At 43.6% G+C, this 20,102-nt stretch overlaps 1 protein-coding gene across 1 annotated transcript in view; it reads left to right on the top strand.

Annotated features, from left to right (window-relative positions):
* Positions 1 to 243: 243 nt before the first annotated feature.
* Positions 244 to 20,102, top strand: part of TTC39B (tetratricopeptide repeat domain 39B) — a 144,010-nt gene continuing 124,151 nt past the window's right edge. Inside the window, exon 1 of the mRNA XM_074953430.1 lies at positions 244 to 325. Within this exon, the coding sequence (XP_074809531.1) occupies positions 281 to 325 (45 nt within the window). The 5' untranslated portion in view covers positions 244 to 280. The remainder of the gene's footprint in view (positions 326 to 20,102) is intronic.

Here is a 20,102-nt window from a genome sequence, read left to right as displayed (position 1 = left end):
CATGCAAATGAGGAGGCGGGTCCCAAAGGTAGGGCATGAGAGGGGCCAAGCCACAGGAGGCTGCCGGGCGTTGGCTATGTAAATGAGGGGGCGGGACAGGGCCCTAGGAGCGGCTCCCTCTTCCCCGCTGGGCCGGCGAAGGGTGGCTGCAGACTCCACGCCGGCGAGCGCAGGGAAGGGGGCAGCGCCTGGCGCGGGAGTGAAGCGGCCGCGGAGGGAGGCGCCGCCGCCAGCCGGCCGTTGAGAGAAGTCGGCGGCCCCGTGCGCGGGCAGCGCGATCATGGCGTGCGCGGGCAGCGCAGCGGAGGAGGGCGCTGGCGAGGAGGTAACACGGCCGGCGAGTAGGGTTCCCCGGGGCTCCGCGCCCCCCGCCCCGAGCGGGGTCCGGCCCCGCGCCCCCAGCCGCTGCCCTGTGCTGCCCGCTGGCGGACAGGGCGGGGTCCGAGCCGGCGGCGGGGTCGCGGCCAACAGGTGGGGAGAGCGCGGGCAGGAGGTGCCCTGAGGCGGGGCCCGCGGACATCGGCGGCCCCTTTGGCCCGGGGAGTCCTGGGTGGGGAAGCCGCGAGCTGGCGGCCCCAGGGGAGCGCAGCGCTGCGCTGCTCCGCGCCCTGCCCCTGCTCCGGAGGGGCTGTTAAGACGCTCGGTCTCCCCCGTCCGCCTCCCTCTACCCATCCCTGCTGCCGCTTCCCCTCTCCCCCGTTCGTCCTGCTCTCTCCCCCGGGGATGTGGCGCTTCCTCTGGCGGCTCCGTAGGGCGCTGCGGGTAACGAGGCGGCGGCTGGGTCGGCGCCTCTGTCAGTGGCCGGGGTCGGCGCTATAGAATCGCTGTCGAGCAGGAGCACGAACCGGAGAGAGGGAGTCGGGGAAACGAAACTTGATGATGAAACTGACACTACCTGTGTTTCGCTGCCCCTGTCATTCTCTGTAGGCGGCTGAGAGGGACGTGGGCAAACAATACCACTTCTGTCTGAGTCACGCACCTAGTTTTGTTATAAGCAGTAACTTTCCTCCTCTCCTGTTTTTAGGTCTGTTGACTAGTGAAACTGACTATTCAGAGTAATGATAATTTGCACAGACTTTCCTGTTTTCGGAGCATCTCGGAGCTACAGAGAGTAACATTGCAAACCAATAAATAAATAAATGCAACAATTGGCAGGGCTACTCCATAACAGTTGTAGTACCAGCTTTCAACTCTTTTATAACTTACAGTCTAGTCTGTTTACTCTTTAAAGGTACTAAGTGGGTACAGGGAAAATAAGAGGGGAGTGGGGATCTTCCCTATTAATCCTGAATATTATGTCTGTCATCAGAGAGTGTTTACTAATTTAATGTTCATGCTGTTTTTGTGAAAACATGAAGTATGAACATATAAGAATAGGCATTGAGGGAGCTGCTGGAATCTCCTGGTTCAGGACAGCGCTGCATTGGTTTTCATTTGGCTCACATTTTGAGGGCTAGAAACAACTTCAAAACAAACACAAAACTGAGGTTCTGGAGCATAGTTCTGTAACCAGGGGTGGATTTGGTGTGACGGGGGGCGGACACTGAATTCTCACCTTGGACTTCTCTGCTTTTAGCCTTTGCTTCAAATTTTTGTTTCCTGTCTTGCTGTGGTTTGCGCTCTGTCTCCTTGGTTCTGTTGTTCTCCCTTCTTTTTGCAGTACTACTTAAGGCTCCCTGTCAGTCAGTGGTTAGCTCATGCCCTGAAGTAAGGAGGAATTTATTTTATCTTGTGTGATATTAGGTGTTCGCATCTAAATAAATGTCTAACTTTTTGATTTCTGCTAAGCTCTTTCCTCCAATGATATTTCATGGCAGGCCAATTATGAGTTGTATTTTTAAACAAGCACTTTCTTGTATTAGTTTTAAACATATTGCCTTTCAATTTAATTGAGTACCCTACTCTATTCCTATGGTTTATACTGTTCTTTGGATAGCCGCCTCTCAACTAAATAGTCTGAATTTTTTTCACACTCTTCAGACAGCCTCTCCAGTCTTCTGATTACTTTATTTCCTGTTTCTGGATTTCTGTGTCTTCTGTATCTTCTTTTGAGATTATGGAACACTGTTCCAGGTGAGGATGTGCCATTTTCTTCTAATATTTTTCTATTCCAGTCTTTAAACATTCCAATATTAACTACTTTTTGTGATTCCCACTGACTTTCAGCAAAAGCTTTAATGGAACTATCTACAAGGGTGCCCAAGTTAGCTTTCTGTGTGGTTAATTCCTTTCAGTCCTCCTGCTTTCCAGCTTAAACTTTGATAATACTTCATGTTCCTTTCTATTGGCTTCACTTTCATTTTCTGAAGTATGCCTATCTAGTGTAACCCCTTGACTTTTGCCATTCAACCATACTCTTTCTCCTCCCCCAACCCCTTGCCTGCCTTGTACTCAGCCTACTTACTCATACCACAACAGTCACAAGGATTTCAAGGCAGTTCTGCTAGGGAAGCACAGATGAGCCTTCTTATAAAGGGGAAGGGAGCTTGGGTAAATGTGTACCTATGTTGTTCCTTATAAGCATTTTTTACATTTCATTGCCCAAGATCTCCTCTTCCTCCTTTCCCCATTTGAAAATGGTATCTGTCCCATCTGCAAGTTTAGAAAACAAAGGCACTGATGTTTAACTGCTCACTTAAGTTCTAAAATGTTAGAAAATTAGTATGACAAGGTGGTTGAGGTAATATCTTTTATTGGACCAACTTCTGTTGGTGAGAGAGACAAGCTTTCAAAAGGTGTGTAAGCTCAAAAACTTCTCTCCCAAAGAGAAAGTGGTCCAATAAAAGATATTACCTAACCCACCTTGTCTAATATCCTGGAACCAACACAGTTATAACACACAATATAGAAAAATAGTAGGACAGTCAGAATTACATAGTCTACTTAAGATCAGTGTCTTCAGTTTCGATAGAGGTGGAAGAAAGGTGGCATCCACTTTTCCATTTTTTGGCTCATTGGATTAGGCTGCTGGGACCACTTGGAGTTCTTTGTTCCCCTGAATAGGGCTGTCCCTCTCATCCTCTTCAGCAACCTTGCTGAAACTTTCATGGAGGTACTCTGCAATCCTCTCCCAAACATTTCTGGGAATAGTGGCCTTGTTTCTCTCCTATTGCAGGGGAACTTTCCCCTACGCATGCTGCTGTGAACTGTGCTACCACAGGATTAACCACAATGCACACATGTTTTGTAATATGAATGAAACATCGTAGTATGTTTTTAATACGTAAATGTGAATGTTTGTTTATTTGGTGTTTTTAAAGTATGTCACCCATTTAAAGTGCTGCTAAAATGTTTTTACCATGTGCTGGTCTCTGTTTCTTTGCATACGTAGGGGCCACTCTGACCTGCTGAGTCAGGCAATTAACAGTTAATTTGTAGTCCCTAGCCCAGGCTTCCTGGCTAGGATGGACAGTACTCTGTCAGGTTTCAGAGTAGCAGCCATGTTAGTCTGTATCCGCAAAAAGAAAAGGAGTACTTGTGGCACCTTGGAGACTAACCAATTTATTAGAGCATAAGCTTTTATGAGCTACAGCTCACTTCATCGGATGCATGCAGTGGAAAATACAGTGGGGAGATTTTATATACACAGAGAACATGAAACAATGGGTGTTACCATCACTCTTGTTACAGTGTGTATGGTAACACCCATTGTTTCATGTTCTCTGCATATATAAAATCTCCCCACTGTATTTTCCACTGCATGCATCCGATGAAGTGAGCTGTAGCTCACGAAAGCTTATCCTCAAATAAATATGTTAGTCTCTAAGGTGCCACAAGTACTCTTTTTCTTTTTACTCCGTCAGTGGCTCTGGCCCTCCAGGCAGGACAGAGCAATGGCAATCAGATAGTTGTTAGCCTAGCTTTCTGGCTAAGGCAGACAGCAAACACAGTCAATGGTTCTGGCCTTCCAGGTGGGGCAGAAAAGTAGGCAATTAAGCAGTCTGTAGCCTCACCTCCTGGCTCAGGCAGACAGCACACACAGTCTAGGGGCTTGGATTGGGGTTGACAGGAGGAGTTAGGGGGATCCAAGCCCACTCTACTTCACCAGGTCCTAGCCCAGGGCCCCTGTCAGTGGCAGGGGATCCCACCATTGGGTCAGCAAGGATCCTGCCAAAACACATTGACTCATATTGCAACAGCACAACCTGACCAAGGTCTGGTTCCCCTGGGCTACTTCCTACCCTAGTCCATTGGTGTGGCTCTGTAGCTTGCAGGTCCTCAGTGTCCTTGGGGTAGGTGGTGTACGGCAGTCCCAGCAGGTCCTCTCAGCCTCCTCCAAGGGCAGGGTGTCTCAGCTCAGGGTCTAGTCCACAGTCCTACAGAAGGCTAAAGACATCTGTCTCATTCATTGTCTCCAGGCCAACTGAGCTGTGTACATTCAACAGCTGCTAGTTGAATCTTTCTTTAGTGCTGTGAAGATGGGGAGTGTACAGCTTCAGGAGCCAGGGAAGCAAAGGGTAGGCTGGGTTCCCTGGATCACTATTTCAACCTTTCAGCCTTGTCAATGGGAATGCACCAGTTGGGGAAGAACAGTATCTCTGCTTGCAGCTTTTGGAAAAGTTGTGTGTTCTTAAAGATGTAAGCATCATGTACTTTCCCTGACTAGCCCACATGGTCATTGAAGTACCCTCACTGATTCACTAGGATTTGCATAACCATGGAAAAATACCTATCTATGTACTTGCTAGCAAGGTGGGATGTTTATGCCCCAGTTTGGGCACCCCATTGCTGAAAATCCATCTACTCTTTCCTGCACATTGCCTAAAGTCTAAGTCGTGGGCAGTAGGATATGCTTAATGGCCTTGCACACTTGGATGACAATGGTTCCCCACTGTGGATTTTTGAACTCCAAAGTGAGTAGCCTCTGACCGATAGCAATCCAGCATTGTGTGACTGCCAGTTGCTTCTCCACTGCCAAAGCAGTTGTCCGTCTGGTTTCCTTGCTCTGAATGCTGAGGTGGGCACAGAACACAGATCGAGGAATGTGGCGTTTCTCATCTGAAAGTTCTTCACTATTGCTATGATCCCTATGGTGCAATCCCATCTATCGGTGCTTGTATCTTGGGCCCAGAAGTGACAATCCACCATGGATAGCTATTCCAGGAATGCCAGCAGCAACATGCTATTTTTATTCACTATGTCCATTAGTATCCAGTCATTGTGGTTGAACATCACCTCTTCATCCTCCTCGCACTCGCTGTTGTAGTAATACTCATTGAAGGTACGCAAGTACAATAGAATTACACATGCTGTATTAACAACGGTTATAAGAATTGTGCTGAGCTGTGCAAGGTCCATGCTTCTGCTAGAGAGATGGCAGAGACCAAAAAGCAACATACAGTACTGTGGGAGTTTTAAAAAAGATGCAAAAATTATGGGATAGAACAAGCACTATGCTATGTTGAAAGTAGTATTGTGGGAATCCCTAGGCAAATTGCTGGTTTTCCAGAAAGCAATGTGAAAATATCCCATAAGACTTTGTGCCATATGGGGTTGTGCAGCACACTGGGATACCTCCCTATGTGCTCTGCAGTTTTATCAACCCAACCACTCGTGCAGTAGCGCCAATGCAAGCAGCCCAGTGTACGCGCACATCCAGGCAATATCTAAAAGTCAGCGGCTATATGCCGACGTAACTTGCATTAACCAAACTTTGTAGTGTAGGCATGGCCTCAGAGTTCAGGAATACAGATGGAAAATGCACTTCAGAGTTTTTGGACTTATTTGTTAGTGAAGGCTAAAGTTTGCAAAACAGTTTCATTCGATGAATCCTGCATTCAGTGGCACACAATTCCAAATGCTTCTGTTGATCTGAAGTTTTCAATGTATGTTCTCCACCAAAGAATCTTGTGAAAGTTGAAGAAAATCCAGGTAGCCCTATAAATCTTGAAGTGGAAAAATAAATCTTTGCCCATTGAAAATGCAATAGTAGGAAAACTATGAAATCTCTGAATACGATGACAGGTTTCAGAGTGGTAGCCGTGTTAGTCACTATCAGCAAAAACAATGAGGAGTCCTTGTGGCACCTTAGACTAAAATAAATTTGTTAGTCTCTAAGGTGCCACAAGGACTCGTTGTTTTTGCTGAATACAATGAGTAATCTCTCTGGACTATGTCTGACCAAAATTGGGGGAGGAGGAGAAGGGAAGATGTTTGTATAATAAAGCAATTGAAAAGTTGTTAGATGCATATGAGTGTTTTGTTGTTTTGTTTTTGTTTTTAATAAGAGAGTCTAATGTGCCCTTTTTGTCCTCCATTCTCTTCATTCCACCCCCACCCCATTGCTTAGGGTATGTCTACACTATGAAAATTAGGTCAAATTTATAGAAGTCAGTTTTGTAGAAAGCGTTTTTATACAGTTGATTGTGTGTGTCCCCACACAAATGCTCTAAGTGCATGTAGTCGGCGGAGTGTGTCCACAGTACCGAGGCAACCGTTGACTTCTGGAGCGTTGCACTGTGGGTGGCTATCCCACAGTTCCCGCAGTCTCCGCCGCACATTTAAATTCTGGGTAGAAATCCCAGTGCCTGATGGGGCTAAAACATTGTCGTGGGTGGTTCTGGTTACATATCGTCAGGCCCCCGTTCCCTCCCTCCCTCCGAGAAAGCAAGGGTAGACAATCGTTTTGCGCCTTTTTTCTTGAGTTATCTGTGCAGACACCATACCACGGCAAGCATGGAGCCCGCTCAGCTCACTGTCACCGTATGTCTCCTGGGTGTTGGCAGATGTGGTACTGCATTGCTACACAGCAGCAGTTTATTGCCTTTTGGCAGCAGACAGTGCAGTATGACTGGTAGCCATCGTCGATGTAGTCCTGGGTGTTCTTTTAACTGGGCACCTGGGCAAACATGGGAGTGACTCAGCCAGGTCATTTCCCTCGTTTTGTCTCGTGGCGATTCAGTCCTATGGGCAGTACACTGTCTTTTAATCGGCAGCTAGCAGAAGACGATGGCCAGTAGTCATATTGCACAGTCTTATGCCGAGCACCCAGGAGATAACGATGGCTAGCAGTCGTACTGCACAGTCTGCTGCCAGCAAGATGTATAAAGATAGATGAAGTGGCTCAAAACAAGAAATAGACCAGATTCGTTTTGTATTCATTTTCTCCTCCCTCCCTCCCTCTGTGAAATCCAACGGCCTACTAAACCCAGTTTTGAGTTCTGTCCTTGAGGTTTTGAGTTCTATCCTTGAGGGGGCCATTCAGTTTCTCGCAAAGCCACCCCCTTTGTTGATTTTAATTCCCTGTAAGCCAACCCTGTAAGCCATGTTGTCAGTCGCCCCTCCCTCCGTCAGGGCAACGGCAGACAATCGTTCCATGCCTTTTTTCTGTGCAGACACCATACCATGGCAAGCATGGAGCCCGCTCGGATCACTTTGGCAATTAGGAGCACATGAAACACTACACGCATTATCCAGCAGTATATGCAGCACCAGAACCTGGCAAAGCGATACCGGGCGAGTAGGCGACGTCAGCGTGGTGATGTGAGTGATGAGGACATGGACACAGACTTCTTTCAAAGCACGGACCCTGCCAACGTGGGCATCATGGTGCTAATGGGGCAGGTTCACGTGGAACGCTGATTCTGGGCTCGGGAAACAAGCACAGACTGGTGGGAACTCATAGTGTTGCAGGTCTGGGATGATTCCCAGTAGCTGCGAAACTTTTGCATGTGTAAGGGCACTTTCATGGAACTTTGTGACTTGCTTTCCCCTGACCTGAGGTGCAAGAATACCAAGATGAGAACAGCCCTCTCAGTTGAGAAGTGAGTGGCAATAGCCCTATGGAAGCTTGCAACGCCAGACAGCTACCGGTCAGTCGGTAATCAATTTGGAGTGGGCAAATCTACTGTGGGGGCTGCTGTGATGCAAGTAGCCAACGCAATCAAAGATTTGCTGATATCAAGGGTAGTGACCCTGGGAAATGTGCAGGTCATAGTGGATGGCTTTGCTGCAATGGGATTCCCTAACTGTGGTGGGGCCATAGACGGAACCCATATCCCTATCTTGGCACCGGAGCACCAAGCCGGCGAGTACATAAACCGCAAGGGGTACTTTTCAATAGTGATGCAAGCACTGGTGGATCACAAGGGACATTTCACAAACATCAACGTGGGATGGCCGGGAAAGGTACATGACGTTCGCATCTTCAGGAACTCTGTTTCAAAAGCTGCAGGAAGGGACTTTATTCCTAGACCAGAAAATAACCATTGAGGATGTTGAAATGCCTATAGTTATCCTTGGGGACCCAGCCTACCCTTTAATGCCACAGCTCATGAAGCCATACACAGGCAGCCTGGACAGTAGTCAGGAGCTGTTCAACTATAGGCTGAGCAAGTGCAGAATGGTGGTACAATGTGCATTTGGACGTTTAAAAGCACGCTGGCGCAGTTTATTGACTCGGTTAGACCTCAGCGAAACCAATATTCCCACTATTATTTCTGCTTGCTGTGCGCTCCACAGTATCTGTGAGAGTAAGGGGGAGACGTTTATGGCAGGGTGGGAGGTTGAGGCAAATCGCCTGGCTGCTGGTTACGCACAGCCAGACACCAGGGCGGTTAGAAGAGCACGGGAGGGTGCGGTGCGCATCAGAGAAGTTTTGAAACCAGTTTCATGACTGGCCAGGCTACGGTGTGAAAGTTCTGTTTGTTTCTCCTTGATGAAACCCCCTGCCCCTTGGTTCACTCTACTTCCCTGTAAGCTAACCACCCTCCCTCTCCTCCCTTCAATCACTGCTTGCAGAGGCAATAAAGTCATTGTTGCTTCACATTCATGCATTCTTTATTAATTCGTCACACAAATAGGGGGATAATTACCAAGGTAGCCTGGGAGGGGTGATGGAGGAGAGAAGCACCAGGGAGGGGTGGTGGAGGAGGGAAGGACAAGGCCACACAGCACTTTAAAAGTTTAAAACTTGTTGAATGGCAGCCCTCTGTTGCTTGGGCAATCCTCTAGGGTGGAGTGGCTGGGAGGCCGGAGGCCCCCCCCATCGTGTTCTTGGGCATCTGGGTGAGGAGGCTATGGAACTTGGGGAGGAGGGCGGTTGGTTACACAGGGGCTGTAGCGGCAGTCTGTGCTCCTGCTGCCTTTCCTGCAGCTCAACCATACGCTGCAGCATATGAGTTTGATCCACCAGCAGCTTCAGCATTGAATCCTGCCTCCTCTCATCACGCTGCTGCCACCTTTCAGCTTCAGCCCTCTCTTCAGCCCACCACTTACTCTCTTCAGCCCACCACCTCTCCTCCCAGTCATTTTGTGCTTTCCTGCACTCTGACATTGTCTGCCTCCATGCATTCGTCTGTGCTCTGTCAGTGTGGGAGGGACAGCATGAGCTCAGAGAACATTTCATCGCGAGTGCGTGTTTTTTCACCTTCTAATCTTCGCTAGCCTCTGGGAAGGAGAAGATCCTGTGATCCTTAAAACGCATGCAGCTGGTGGAGGAAAAAAAAAAGGGACAATGGTATTTAAAAAGACCCATTTTATAGAACAATGGGTACACCCTTTCACGGTAAACCTTGCTGTTAATATTACATACATAGCACATGTGCTTTCGTTCCAAGGTCGCATTTTGCCTCCCCCCAGCGCGTGGCTAGCCCCTGCCCATTTCCCCTCCCCCTGGCTAACAGCGGGGAACATTTCTGTTCAGCCACAGGCAAACAGCCCAGCAGGAACGGGCACCTCTGAATGTCCCCTTAAGAAAAGCACCCTATTTCAACCAGGTGACCATGAATGATATCACTCTCCTGAGGATAACAGAGAGAGATAAAGAACGGATGTTGTTTGAACGCCAGCAAACATACACTGCAATGCTTTGTTCTACAATGATTCCCGAGTATGTGCTACTGGCCTGGAGTGGTAAGTGTCCTACCATGGTGGATGGAATAAGACTGCCCTCCCCAGAAACCTTTTGCAAAGGCTTTGGGAGTATATCCAGGAGAGCCACGAATGCCAGGGCAAATTAATCATTAAATGTGCTTGCTTTTAAACCATGTATAGTATTTTAAAAAGTACACTCACCAGAGGTCCCTTCTCCGCCTGCCGGGTCCAGGAGGCAGCCTTGGGTGGGTTCGGGGGGTACTGGCTCCAGGTCCAGGGTGAGAAACTGTTCCTGGCTGTCAGGAAAACCGGTTTCTCCTCTTGCTTGCTGTGAGCTATCTACAACCTCATCATCATCATCATCTTCCTCGTCCCCAAAACCTGCTGCCGTGTTGCCTCCATCTCCATTGAAGGAGTCAAACAACACGACTGGGGTAGTGGTGGCTGAACCCCCTAAAATGGCATGCAGCTCATCATAGAAGCGGCATGTTTGGGGCTCGGACCCGGAGCGGCCGTTCGCCTCTCTGGTTTTCTGGTATGCTTTCTGTCTGAGCTTAAGCTTCACGCAGCACTGTGTTGCGTCCATGCTGTAGCCTCTGTCCCTCATGGCCTCGGAGATTTTTTGAAATGTTTTGGCATTTCGTCTTTTGGAACAGAGTTCTGATAGCACGGATTCCTCTCCCCATACAGTGATCAGATCCCGTACCTCCCGTTCGGTCCATGCTGGAGCTCTTTTGCAATTCTGGGACTCCATCATGGTCACCTCTGCTGATGAGCTCTGCATGGTCACCTGCACCTTGCCACGCTGGCCAAACAGGAAATTGAAATTCAAAAGTTCGCGGGCCTTTTCTTGTCTACCTGGCCAGTGCATCTGAGTTGAGAGTGCTGTCCAGAGTGGTCACAATGGAGCACTCTGGGATAGCTTCCGGAGGCCAATACCATCTAATTGCGTCCACAGTACCCCAAATTCGACCCAGCAAGGCCGATTTCAGCGCTAATCCCCTTGTCGGGGTGGAGTAAGGAAATCCATTTTAAGAGCCCTTTCAGTCGAAAAAAGGGCGTTGTTGTGTGGACGGGTGCAGGGTTAAATTGATTTAACGCTGCTAAATTCAACCTCAACTCCTAGTGTAGACTAGGGCTTAGTTTGACAAGCGTGGGGATTGCTGCTTCAACAGTTTGTAGGAGTCAGACTGTAAATATGTCAGTGAAGAGCAAACAACACAATCATTTTCCTATTTCCCCACAAACTTTTTATTGAGAAAATGGTGGATGTTAATAGTCTGAAAATTCATAATATTGGGGTCTGTGTACAAAACTTACTTTTCATACGTAAGGATGAGAAAATGTTATCTAAAGCTGTGATACATGCCCACAAACGTTGTGAAAGAGATTTTTGTTTTTTGTTAAAGGATGCAAAGGCACCTATCAATCACTGAGAGGCTTTAAATCTAAAAGGGGAAAAAAGCTTGCAAAAATTAACTCAAGGTTACAGAGAATCAACTGCAAACTTTAAAAATAGAGTTATGTTGATATTAGAATTACTTTCCCCACTTGCATATTCTTTATCCTGAATCCCTCTCCACAACTTCTGCTGCTTTCTATAAATAAGTACCTGGAATTTATTTTACAGTTGCAAAGATAGGTTGATAGCAACATAAACAGTTGTGTTGCTGTTCTATAAACCCAGTACTGATGAAAGTCTATAATCTAGATAATAACAGCAAAAGTCTGTGGATTTTTCTCCTGCCCAGTCTGCTTCACCTCTCTGTTCAACAGGGTGGATGAAGATGTCCCCTTCTCAAAAATAAGAAGGAAGATATGCAGGACTTGAGTACTTACCAGCTTGAAGGGAGTGATATGCAGCCTGCCTATATTAAATACACAGTGGCCACCTTAGATATGTGTTTGCAGCTATTTCCCAAATGTAAATAGTTAATTTCCAGAGAAGTATGTTGGAAAGTCTTTGGGGTATGAACTATAACTATTTGTGGAATGTGACAGACTTGTAGTGCTGTAGGATTCGAGTCAGAAGTTAAGTTTCCTGACTCTTTTTAATAATAAACTGTGTGTCATTAATACTGTGTGAACATAGCTTGTTGCGTTTAATTTCCTAGTAACTTGAGGATGCTCTATTGCATCTCTAAATTATTAGCCCAGGGTATGGTGTCTTTTTTTTTTTTTTTTTTTTTTTAACCAACAGGAAGCATCCTCCTATTCTAACTTAAATAGGCTTTGACAGGAGAAAGTTCTACTTTAAGGACCAGGTATAAAATGCAGATGTCTTCTCCCTACTCTAGTCCAGGGTAAATCTAATGCAAGATTTTCTTCGGGTGCCATATATGCAGGAAGCAGGAAGATACCAGGCATCAGTTCCTCACAACTTTGCTCCTACATGCCCCAGTCTCTTCCTTGACATGGTTTGGAAGCAGGCATCTAAAAGGCGATACTTCTTCTGGTGCTGCTAAATAGTGAGCAAATGCTTAGTATTTTAGCTGTTATCTCAAAAACATAATAATTATATGTTCCTGAAGCTGATGTTTTTATGGTTTTGAAGCCTGTCTTTTAGAGGCTTTCAAGAAGCTAGATGGCTGGATTAAAAACTACATTAATATTGGAAAGTATGTGTAGCACTCCAGAACTCAAGTGTAAGACTTCTGGACACAGCAGGTGGTGCTTGGAAGTCCAAGCATTCGGAATTTGGTCGTCTTTTAGGTTGTGATTTCACTAGTGTAACAACTTGGAAAAGAGATCTGTAGATGAAAGTATACATCTGCCTAAGACATCTGTATATATGTGAACTTGTAAGAGAACATGCTGTATACTGTCTTCCACTAAAACACAGAATCATAGGACTGCAAGGGACCTTAACATTGGACACTCCTATATGAAAAATGGAAAATATAATATTGAAGGGATAGTTTAAGCACTTCTCTGAGAAGAGAAGTTGGATAATCTTTAGAAATTAGATAACATTTTTTTAAAATGAAAATCTATCTCACTTGAAAAGATACACTTAAACCTTGAAGTGTTTTTCTATTGCCCAGACAGAGCTTAGAACAGTGGGCCAGATTTGCCTACCATTAAGTTTACTCTGTGCTGCCCTGGCATTACAAAGAAGACTTAAAGCCAACTTAACTAGTTACTTGGAGATTCCCTTTCTATAGCGGGATCTGTGGGCACCTATGCCACCTCCCATTGGCCTTTATGTAGGAAATGTGCCCATCCAAAAAGGAGTGTGGTCAAGAAGTGTCTGGCTGCTATAATGACCTTTTATGGCCATAGACATTCACTTTTAAGGACTGAGTGGTGAGCTGTAAAAGTGGCTTACGGACATGTCTCTTAGGCCCCAGACTTGTGCTAAACACAGCTTGGCCTGTTCAATGAATCTATGTCTCTAGTTCTAAGAGTTCCTCTACATAGCAAATTTTGCCTTTTTTAGGGGATGTTGGTGTAACATGTCCAAGTGGAGCAGGGTATGAGCATGTTGGTGCGTGATAAAACATGCTATATGGATTGGCTCTGAGAGGTGGCATCTGCACTGGCATCTAGGGGTGTGATTCCATTGCTCATGTACACATATTTGCTCCTGAATCATGTGGGTATTGTACTCAGTGTGGCTCACCCATGCCTCTCCTGCCACTATCCGTGCTACCATGGCTATGCTGCTACTTATACTTATGCTAGCTTGATGAGAGCTACTGTGAATGTGTACACGAGCAAGGGAATTGCAATCCTAGCTCGTAGACCTAGCTAAAGAGTGAACAGCTCCATTCGTTTTGTTGAAGTGACCACCAGAGCACAATGATAACTTAAATGTGGACGGACACCGATTGCATTTAGCTAAACAATTAAGCAAAAAGCATGCCAATTTATCCATTGGCTGGATGCAGTAGCAGATACTTTAGAGTCTGGTTATAATCCTTGTTCTCCACAATAATTTAAAGTGTAGCGGTAGAATCCTACATGCTAGGATTTCTCTTCTCTATACTCATAGGAAGGCAGGCACAAGTAACTTGCTTGCTTAGCCCTAACCCAGAAAAGTGATGGGAGAGAGAATAACCACTGCTAGGATTCCCTCCCCAGTGGGTCGGAGAAGCGAGAAACAAGTCACTGTGGGAAAGAGAGGTTTTTAGGGCCTGGATGCTGAGAGAGAAACAAGTGCCACTTGAGCTTTTTCCCACGAGGGAAAGTATGTGGGAATGCTTTCGCTAATGCTCCTGACTTGGGTTGGACTGGTGCAGAATTTTTGTAGTGCGTTTCAGGCCCTGCTTAACTGGAGAAACTTGGACTTTTTCTCACTTGTAGTGCTGAACTCGTACCAGCGGAGGCTGGTCTCAAGGTTGTGCTTTAGCCCAGTGGTTCTTAACCACGGGTACGCATACCCCTGGGGGTACACAGAGGTTTTCCAGAGGGTACATTAACTCATCTAGATACTTGCCTGGTTTTATAAGAGGCTACGTAAAAAGCATTACCAAAGTCAGTACAAACTAAAATTTCATACAGACAATAACTTGTTTATATTGCTCTATATACAATACACTGAAATGTAAGTACAATATTTATATTCCAATTGATTTATTTTTTAATTATATGGTAAAATGAGAAAGTAAGCAATTTTTCAGTAATAGTGTGCTGTCACACTTTTGTATTTTTATGTCTGACTTTGTAAGGAAGTAGTTTTTAAGTGAGGAGAAACTTGGGGGTAGGTACGCAAGGCAAACCAGACTCCTGAAAGGGGTACAGTAGTCTGTAGAGATTTGAGACTGCTTTAGCCTATTTATCCTGCTGCTTGTTTTGTTTGACCCCTTCTGATGTCTCCCTGTCTCACTGCAGCACTACAGTGGAGAGCAGTAGATCTCCCGCTGTCGGTGGGGCGGAGTGGAGAAGAAAAGTAAATTCTGTAGGGTTGGAACAGAGTGACAAAAGTAAAATTTACTTACACATATGTAACTTTTCCATCTTGGAAGTGGGCATGTGGTGCATCGTGATACAGTATAGCTGGGTTATTCCTCCTCATTTTCAAACACAGAGGCTCCACTGGCTCTCTTTTTTAAACCCTCTTTAGCTTCACAATATATGGTCAGACGGTGGAGCTGTTCAGAGTACTGACTCCCTCTCTAACTCTAGCCAAGCACCCAAGCTGAGAAGACAAACCATAAATTCTAATGAATAAACATTACAGAAGATTAGCCATCCCCAGGCAGGATACTTTATCTACGTATATATATTTTTATAACAAAAAATGACCAGACACAAGGTATCCTCAATATTTGAAAGGAGTAACATTTACAAGCGTGCATTCTCTTTCAGCTCAGCACAAGGATATCCAAAGAAACAATCATCTGAGAGACTCTGCATAATCTGAGCAAGCGCGCCCCCCCCCTTTTTTTAAACTAGAGGTGGGATGGCACAAACTGTATGAGTATTCCTTTTTGTATTGCAGTAGTGTTACAAATAAACATTTGTTAAATCATTCCCAAGACTGGGGGTTACAACACACTGCAAAATTCTAGAGCTGCTTCTCTTAATGGATATTATTAACATTACTTCGTGAAAGATTCTTGCAGAATTTCAGGAGGATTATGATGACTAACTGTCAAGTTTCTTTTTCTGCCTGCTCAAGAAAAAAGCATAATAAGGCAGACTTCAGCATTTGAATATGAAAAAAGCATTTAAAAAGTAAAAGGCTATAAGACATCAAACAACTTTCATATCTGAGATCAGCTGTTATAAACCTTAAGGAATATGACCAATAGCACTGTCTCCTCCCAGGAAAAAAGAGAATTTGAAGGCTTTAAAGTAATTGTGAACTTTAGTAAAAATAACACTTTTAAACTCCAGAATCGTGCTCTGCCTTAAGGTTGCATCAGATTTTTCAGGGAAGTTTAGAAGCTACATTAAAAACCACACATTTGAGAAGTCAAGCAGAAGTTTACATAACTGCAGTGTTATAGTAATTCAGTGTTATGAGCTACAAAATTATTATTAAGAAAACATAAAGCTTACGTTGAGTACTAATAAAAAAAAACCCACACACCTGTCAAAACAAATTGTTGCATACTATGTTTAAATATCCATTGTCCAGATGGAAGGTCTCCAGCATGAAAAACATGCAACTCTGAAAAATCCAGTTAAACATATCTGCCTGTGTGCTGCTAATTGACACTTAACACTGAAGTAGCTGGCACTATTAAGCTGTGTTCTACTGAGCTTAAACAAAGTCTGTCTAAAACCTTGAGAAAGAAAGATTTAGTAGCAGCTCAGTGTCTGTGTTTTTTTTTTTAATGTAATTTGGATTAAAGAGCTATATATGGCCACAGCTTGCTTTAATCAGTAGAAAATACAGGATGGCTGTTGTCTCTTCTAAAATAGACTTTGGCAAAGTAGCAGCAGGATGACAAATCTAAAATAATATGGCTGTAATGAATGCAAGATATGCTGAATACAATGGATACTGTATACCATGACACATATCTACTGAACTTATTTAATTTTTAAAATTTCATATAGAAAACTTTTCAAAAATATAACTGAACTCCAAGGTATGACTGTTAGCTCTTGCCTCAGATCTTATGTTGGATCTTTGTTGCATTGTAAAATACTTTTTGTAAGTCTTTTTTTGCTGTGTACAATGTTCTTTTAAGTCCAAGAATTGTATTATAGTTCTGAATTGCCTTACTGTCTTTGAGTGTAAGGGCAGGACAAAAGTGGTAAACAAATCCAGTCGTTATAAAATCACTTTGAAATTTCTGGCTAATCCATCTTCTATTCTGCCTCAGTTTACCATAGGGTTGTGTGCTGGGAAACAGTTCAATAACTGTTTTAGTCGTCCAGGCTAATAAACTTGATCAGCATTACCAGCATATTGAGCAGTTCATTTCTAAGCTACAGTTACATTATTAATGCAGTTAAATGTCTGCATGATCACCAGACCTAAAAAAAAAAAAAAAAATCGAGGTGAGCGAGGGGAAGGAGTAAACTTATATTTGCCAGGTAGGAATTTGACAATGATATTGCTTCTTGTAGACATATTGCTGCAGATGACATATAAATTACTGCACAAATAGCCTGAATCTTTAATTGTTCAACTATTTGGTGCTTAGATACTATAGTGCGAGGCACACTAGAAATGTTTGTGATAGACATTAAGTAGTGGTGTCTCACTCTTGGTTTCCTTTTTATCTCTAATCACCCTTTAAACTTAAGGTTACTTCTCCTCCTTCCTGTTTTAAGAACTGTGCTTGTTTGCATATACCAATTTCTTCTGTTTTACACTGTATTGTTTCTCTGGTCTGTAACAGGTCCTTGGTACTTAGGAAGAGCCAAAGATGATTTCAAAAGTGCTCGCTCCCTCCCTGTCCCATTGTCAACAGCTGGCTGATGGACATATCAGTCTTCCCCCTCAACCCCCTAGTCCACTTTTGTCCAAAGGTGCAGGGACTTCATGAGGTTTTGTATCAACTATTATTATGATCCAGATGGGAGTGATGCAGCACTCCTAAAAGGATTGATATGATGCAGGCTATTGATGGTTAGAGTCTCCTGTTGCAACCAGTGACATGAAGTCCCCAAATTTCATCTTCAGACTTAAAACCCCTTATTTTTTAGAAGGTCTGCTGATTGTTTCCTACCTCCACTGGGCCAAATCTACTCTGTCCACTCTCTTCTTCAACTAGAGGAAAAACATAGAGGATTTAGGCAGCAGCTCTGTAAGGATAACTCTGGCGTCTTTAAAATATGACAGTCACAGAAGTCTTAACCTATTGTTGCAGTAAAAGCACAAAGAAAGCAATCTTCCAAACAGTTATATTTTCTATCTAAGTAATCACATTGCCCTAATCATGTTGTTAGCGCACCAGACTAGTTTTGAGTATGGTAAGGATATAATGAAGAATCTGATAGCAACTAATTTTGTATATCTTTTGATTTTGTTCATTGTACTTCAAACAAGGATTCCGAAGCTCACATGAATTGCCCATTATGTGGATGGAGAAGCAAGAGGGCATGGGAGCAAATGCATTAAAAACCTGCCAAAAGAAAATACACTAGATTGTTTCACAGATCCCTAACTTTACCAGAGCTAAATGCACAGAGCTGATGAAATCAAAGCAGATACATAATCAGAAATAAATTCTGTGGATTTTCAGATGTTTTGATCTTTACTATAACAGGAATTGCTATCAGTGACAGTTTAATGAAAGGTATTTTTCCAGGAGAGGGGGCATCATGCTGTTTGGGGGCACAGTTGGTGAAGAATTGAAGTGAAGGGGACAGGAATAACAAATCAGGAGCTCATAAAAAATTATGTTAATAGATTTTTGTAAGTTGATAACATAAGTTATTAAACACAATATCTATATGATTATATATGCCTTTGGAATGCTTCTGATTGAAACTACATGCCACTTGAAAAACACTTCTGTGATGGATGTCTGCAGGACTTACAGGGTTTTTATTCTCTCCATGCTTCTGCTCTAAAGTTATTGCCTGGGCTGATTGCTTCTGTTGCTCAAGAGTTGGTCCTTCTCTTAACCAACTACATATTCTAAATGGGGCACCAGTACCTTTTGATATTAGGCATTCTTCTCTAATAGCATCTTGAAAAAGACACACTCTAAAAGGTGTACATATAGATTATAAAATCATTATTTTCCTTACCGCTATGAAAATTGGCTGTGTCAATTTGATTTTTAAATGGGTTTTGCACCCCACCAATAAAATCTCGAGTGTCCAGTGGCATTGTGGAAGTTAATTATGCATTTCTAGGAGAGTTATTTTAGGGTTTTATTTGTCCTCTTCATCTTGTTGTAAACAGGTTGGCTCAGGACAAATGTCACGTTAATCCCTTATTAGAAGGAGCTTCTCTAATTGTACACAACTTTAGCTTCTAAGCATGTTGCTGTTTCAATATTTCAGGCAATACTGTTGGCTGGTCAGAAAAAAGTAGTCTACAGAGACTCTTTAAAGCTCCATAATGGTGACATCGTTATCACATACTAGGATTGCAGCAAGAATTACATCATGACAAGCCTTTCTTTTAAAGGAATTAAAATTGCGGGGATAAAAACGTTTAACCATTGAGCACCATGAATTGGAATTTCCCACTGCTAAGTGGTACTAAATATGTGATGAATAATATAGCTAGAGCATTTTTGTGGATACATGTATCAACAAAATGGCTTAGTTTTCTATTTCTGCCTCCCGTGTTTGACAGGAGACCGTCAATACCTAAGCTAGTAATGTTAATGTTCTTTTCATACTTGATTTTTCAATTTGTTTCTGCCAGTCGTGAGCAAAGGCATCCTTTCTGAATCACACTTGTAGCATATTAAGTCAGTTTATCCTCTTGTTTGGCAGTTACCTCTGAAAAGTATTAATAAAAATTATAAACTGACATTTTTTGCTCAAATGTCTTTTCATATGTACACTTAAAAAGGAAACCTGAATTTCTAATGCCAGCTGGTTGCACTGTAGGAAATTTGTGTGTTCAAATACATCACATGAAGGAGAAATAAAGTCATTGTGGGTGGCTGGTATTTGTGTTGCTATAGATTTAGCCCAAGATGCACATGTACAGCTGTTAAGTAATTTCTACTGTTTTTCTTGGTAGCTTTAGAAATCTAAAGAAACTGTGAGCATCTGTAATTGGTTAACTGGTGTAAAGTTCAGGACAGGCAATGAGCTCCTCACCTCAGCTATTTATATTCTACCCTCCTTTTCTTTTGCCAAGAAGTAGTCTGTCAGCTTTACCCACTCCCTCCTTTGTAGTCATGCTACAAATCAGGTTTTCAATTCGCAGTTGCAAAAGACATAACTCAAACCACCATCTCCTTATCTCTCCTCGTTGTATGCCTAGGTGACATTTCTTGAAATCATTCTCACATAATGTGATGTAGTAGCTTTCTTTTCTATGTAACTTGCTTCTGTGTATGTTAATTGGTACAGTGCACCACCTGATGCAACTACCAGGAATTAACGATTAAAAATTAAAACTCCTTTTTTCATACTTGGTGACTTTACTTGTGACCAAGTTAACATTAGTAATTAGTAATAGAAGCACAGCAACATTTTGGGGGGCTACAAAGCAGTTGTATTAACAAGCAATGCTTAAAAAATCAGAAGTTTAATGTACAATAGGATATGTTTAAAAAAAACTTTACCAACAAGTGCTTCCTTGGCACAGATGGGAGGATTGAAAGTGACAAACCGTGGCCTGATTACTAACTGTAATTATGTCAGACTAGTTGAACCTGGTGCCTTAAACTAAAGGCTGAAGAGCAAGTTCTAAT

The sequence above is a fragment of the Natator depressus genome, chromosome 5 (genome assembly GCF_965152275.1).
Source record: "Natator depressus isolate rNatDep1 chromosome 5, rNatDep2.hap1, whole genome shotgun sequence".
In the NCBI taxonomy this organism is placed as follows: domain Eukaryota; kingdom Metazoa; phylum Chordata; order Testudines; family Cheloniidae; genus Natator; species Natator depressus.
This window is presented reverse-complemented; position numbering and strand designations above follow the sequence as displayed.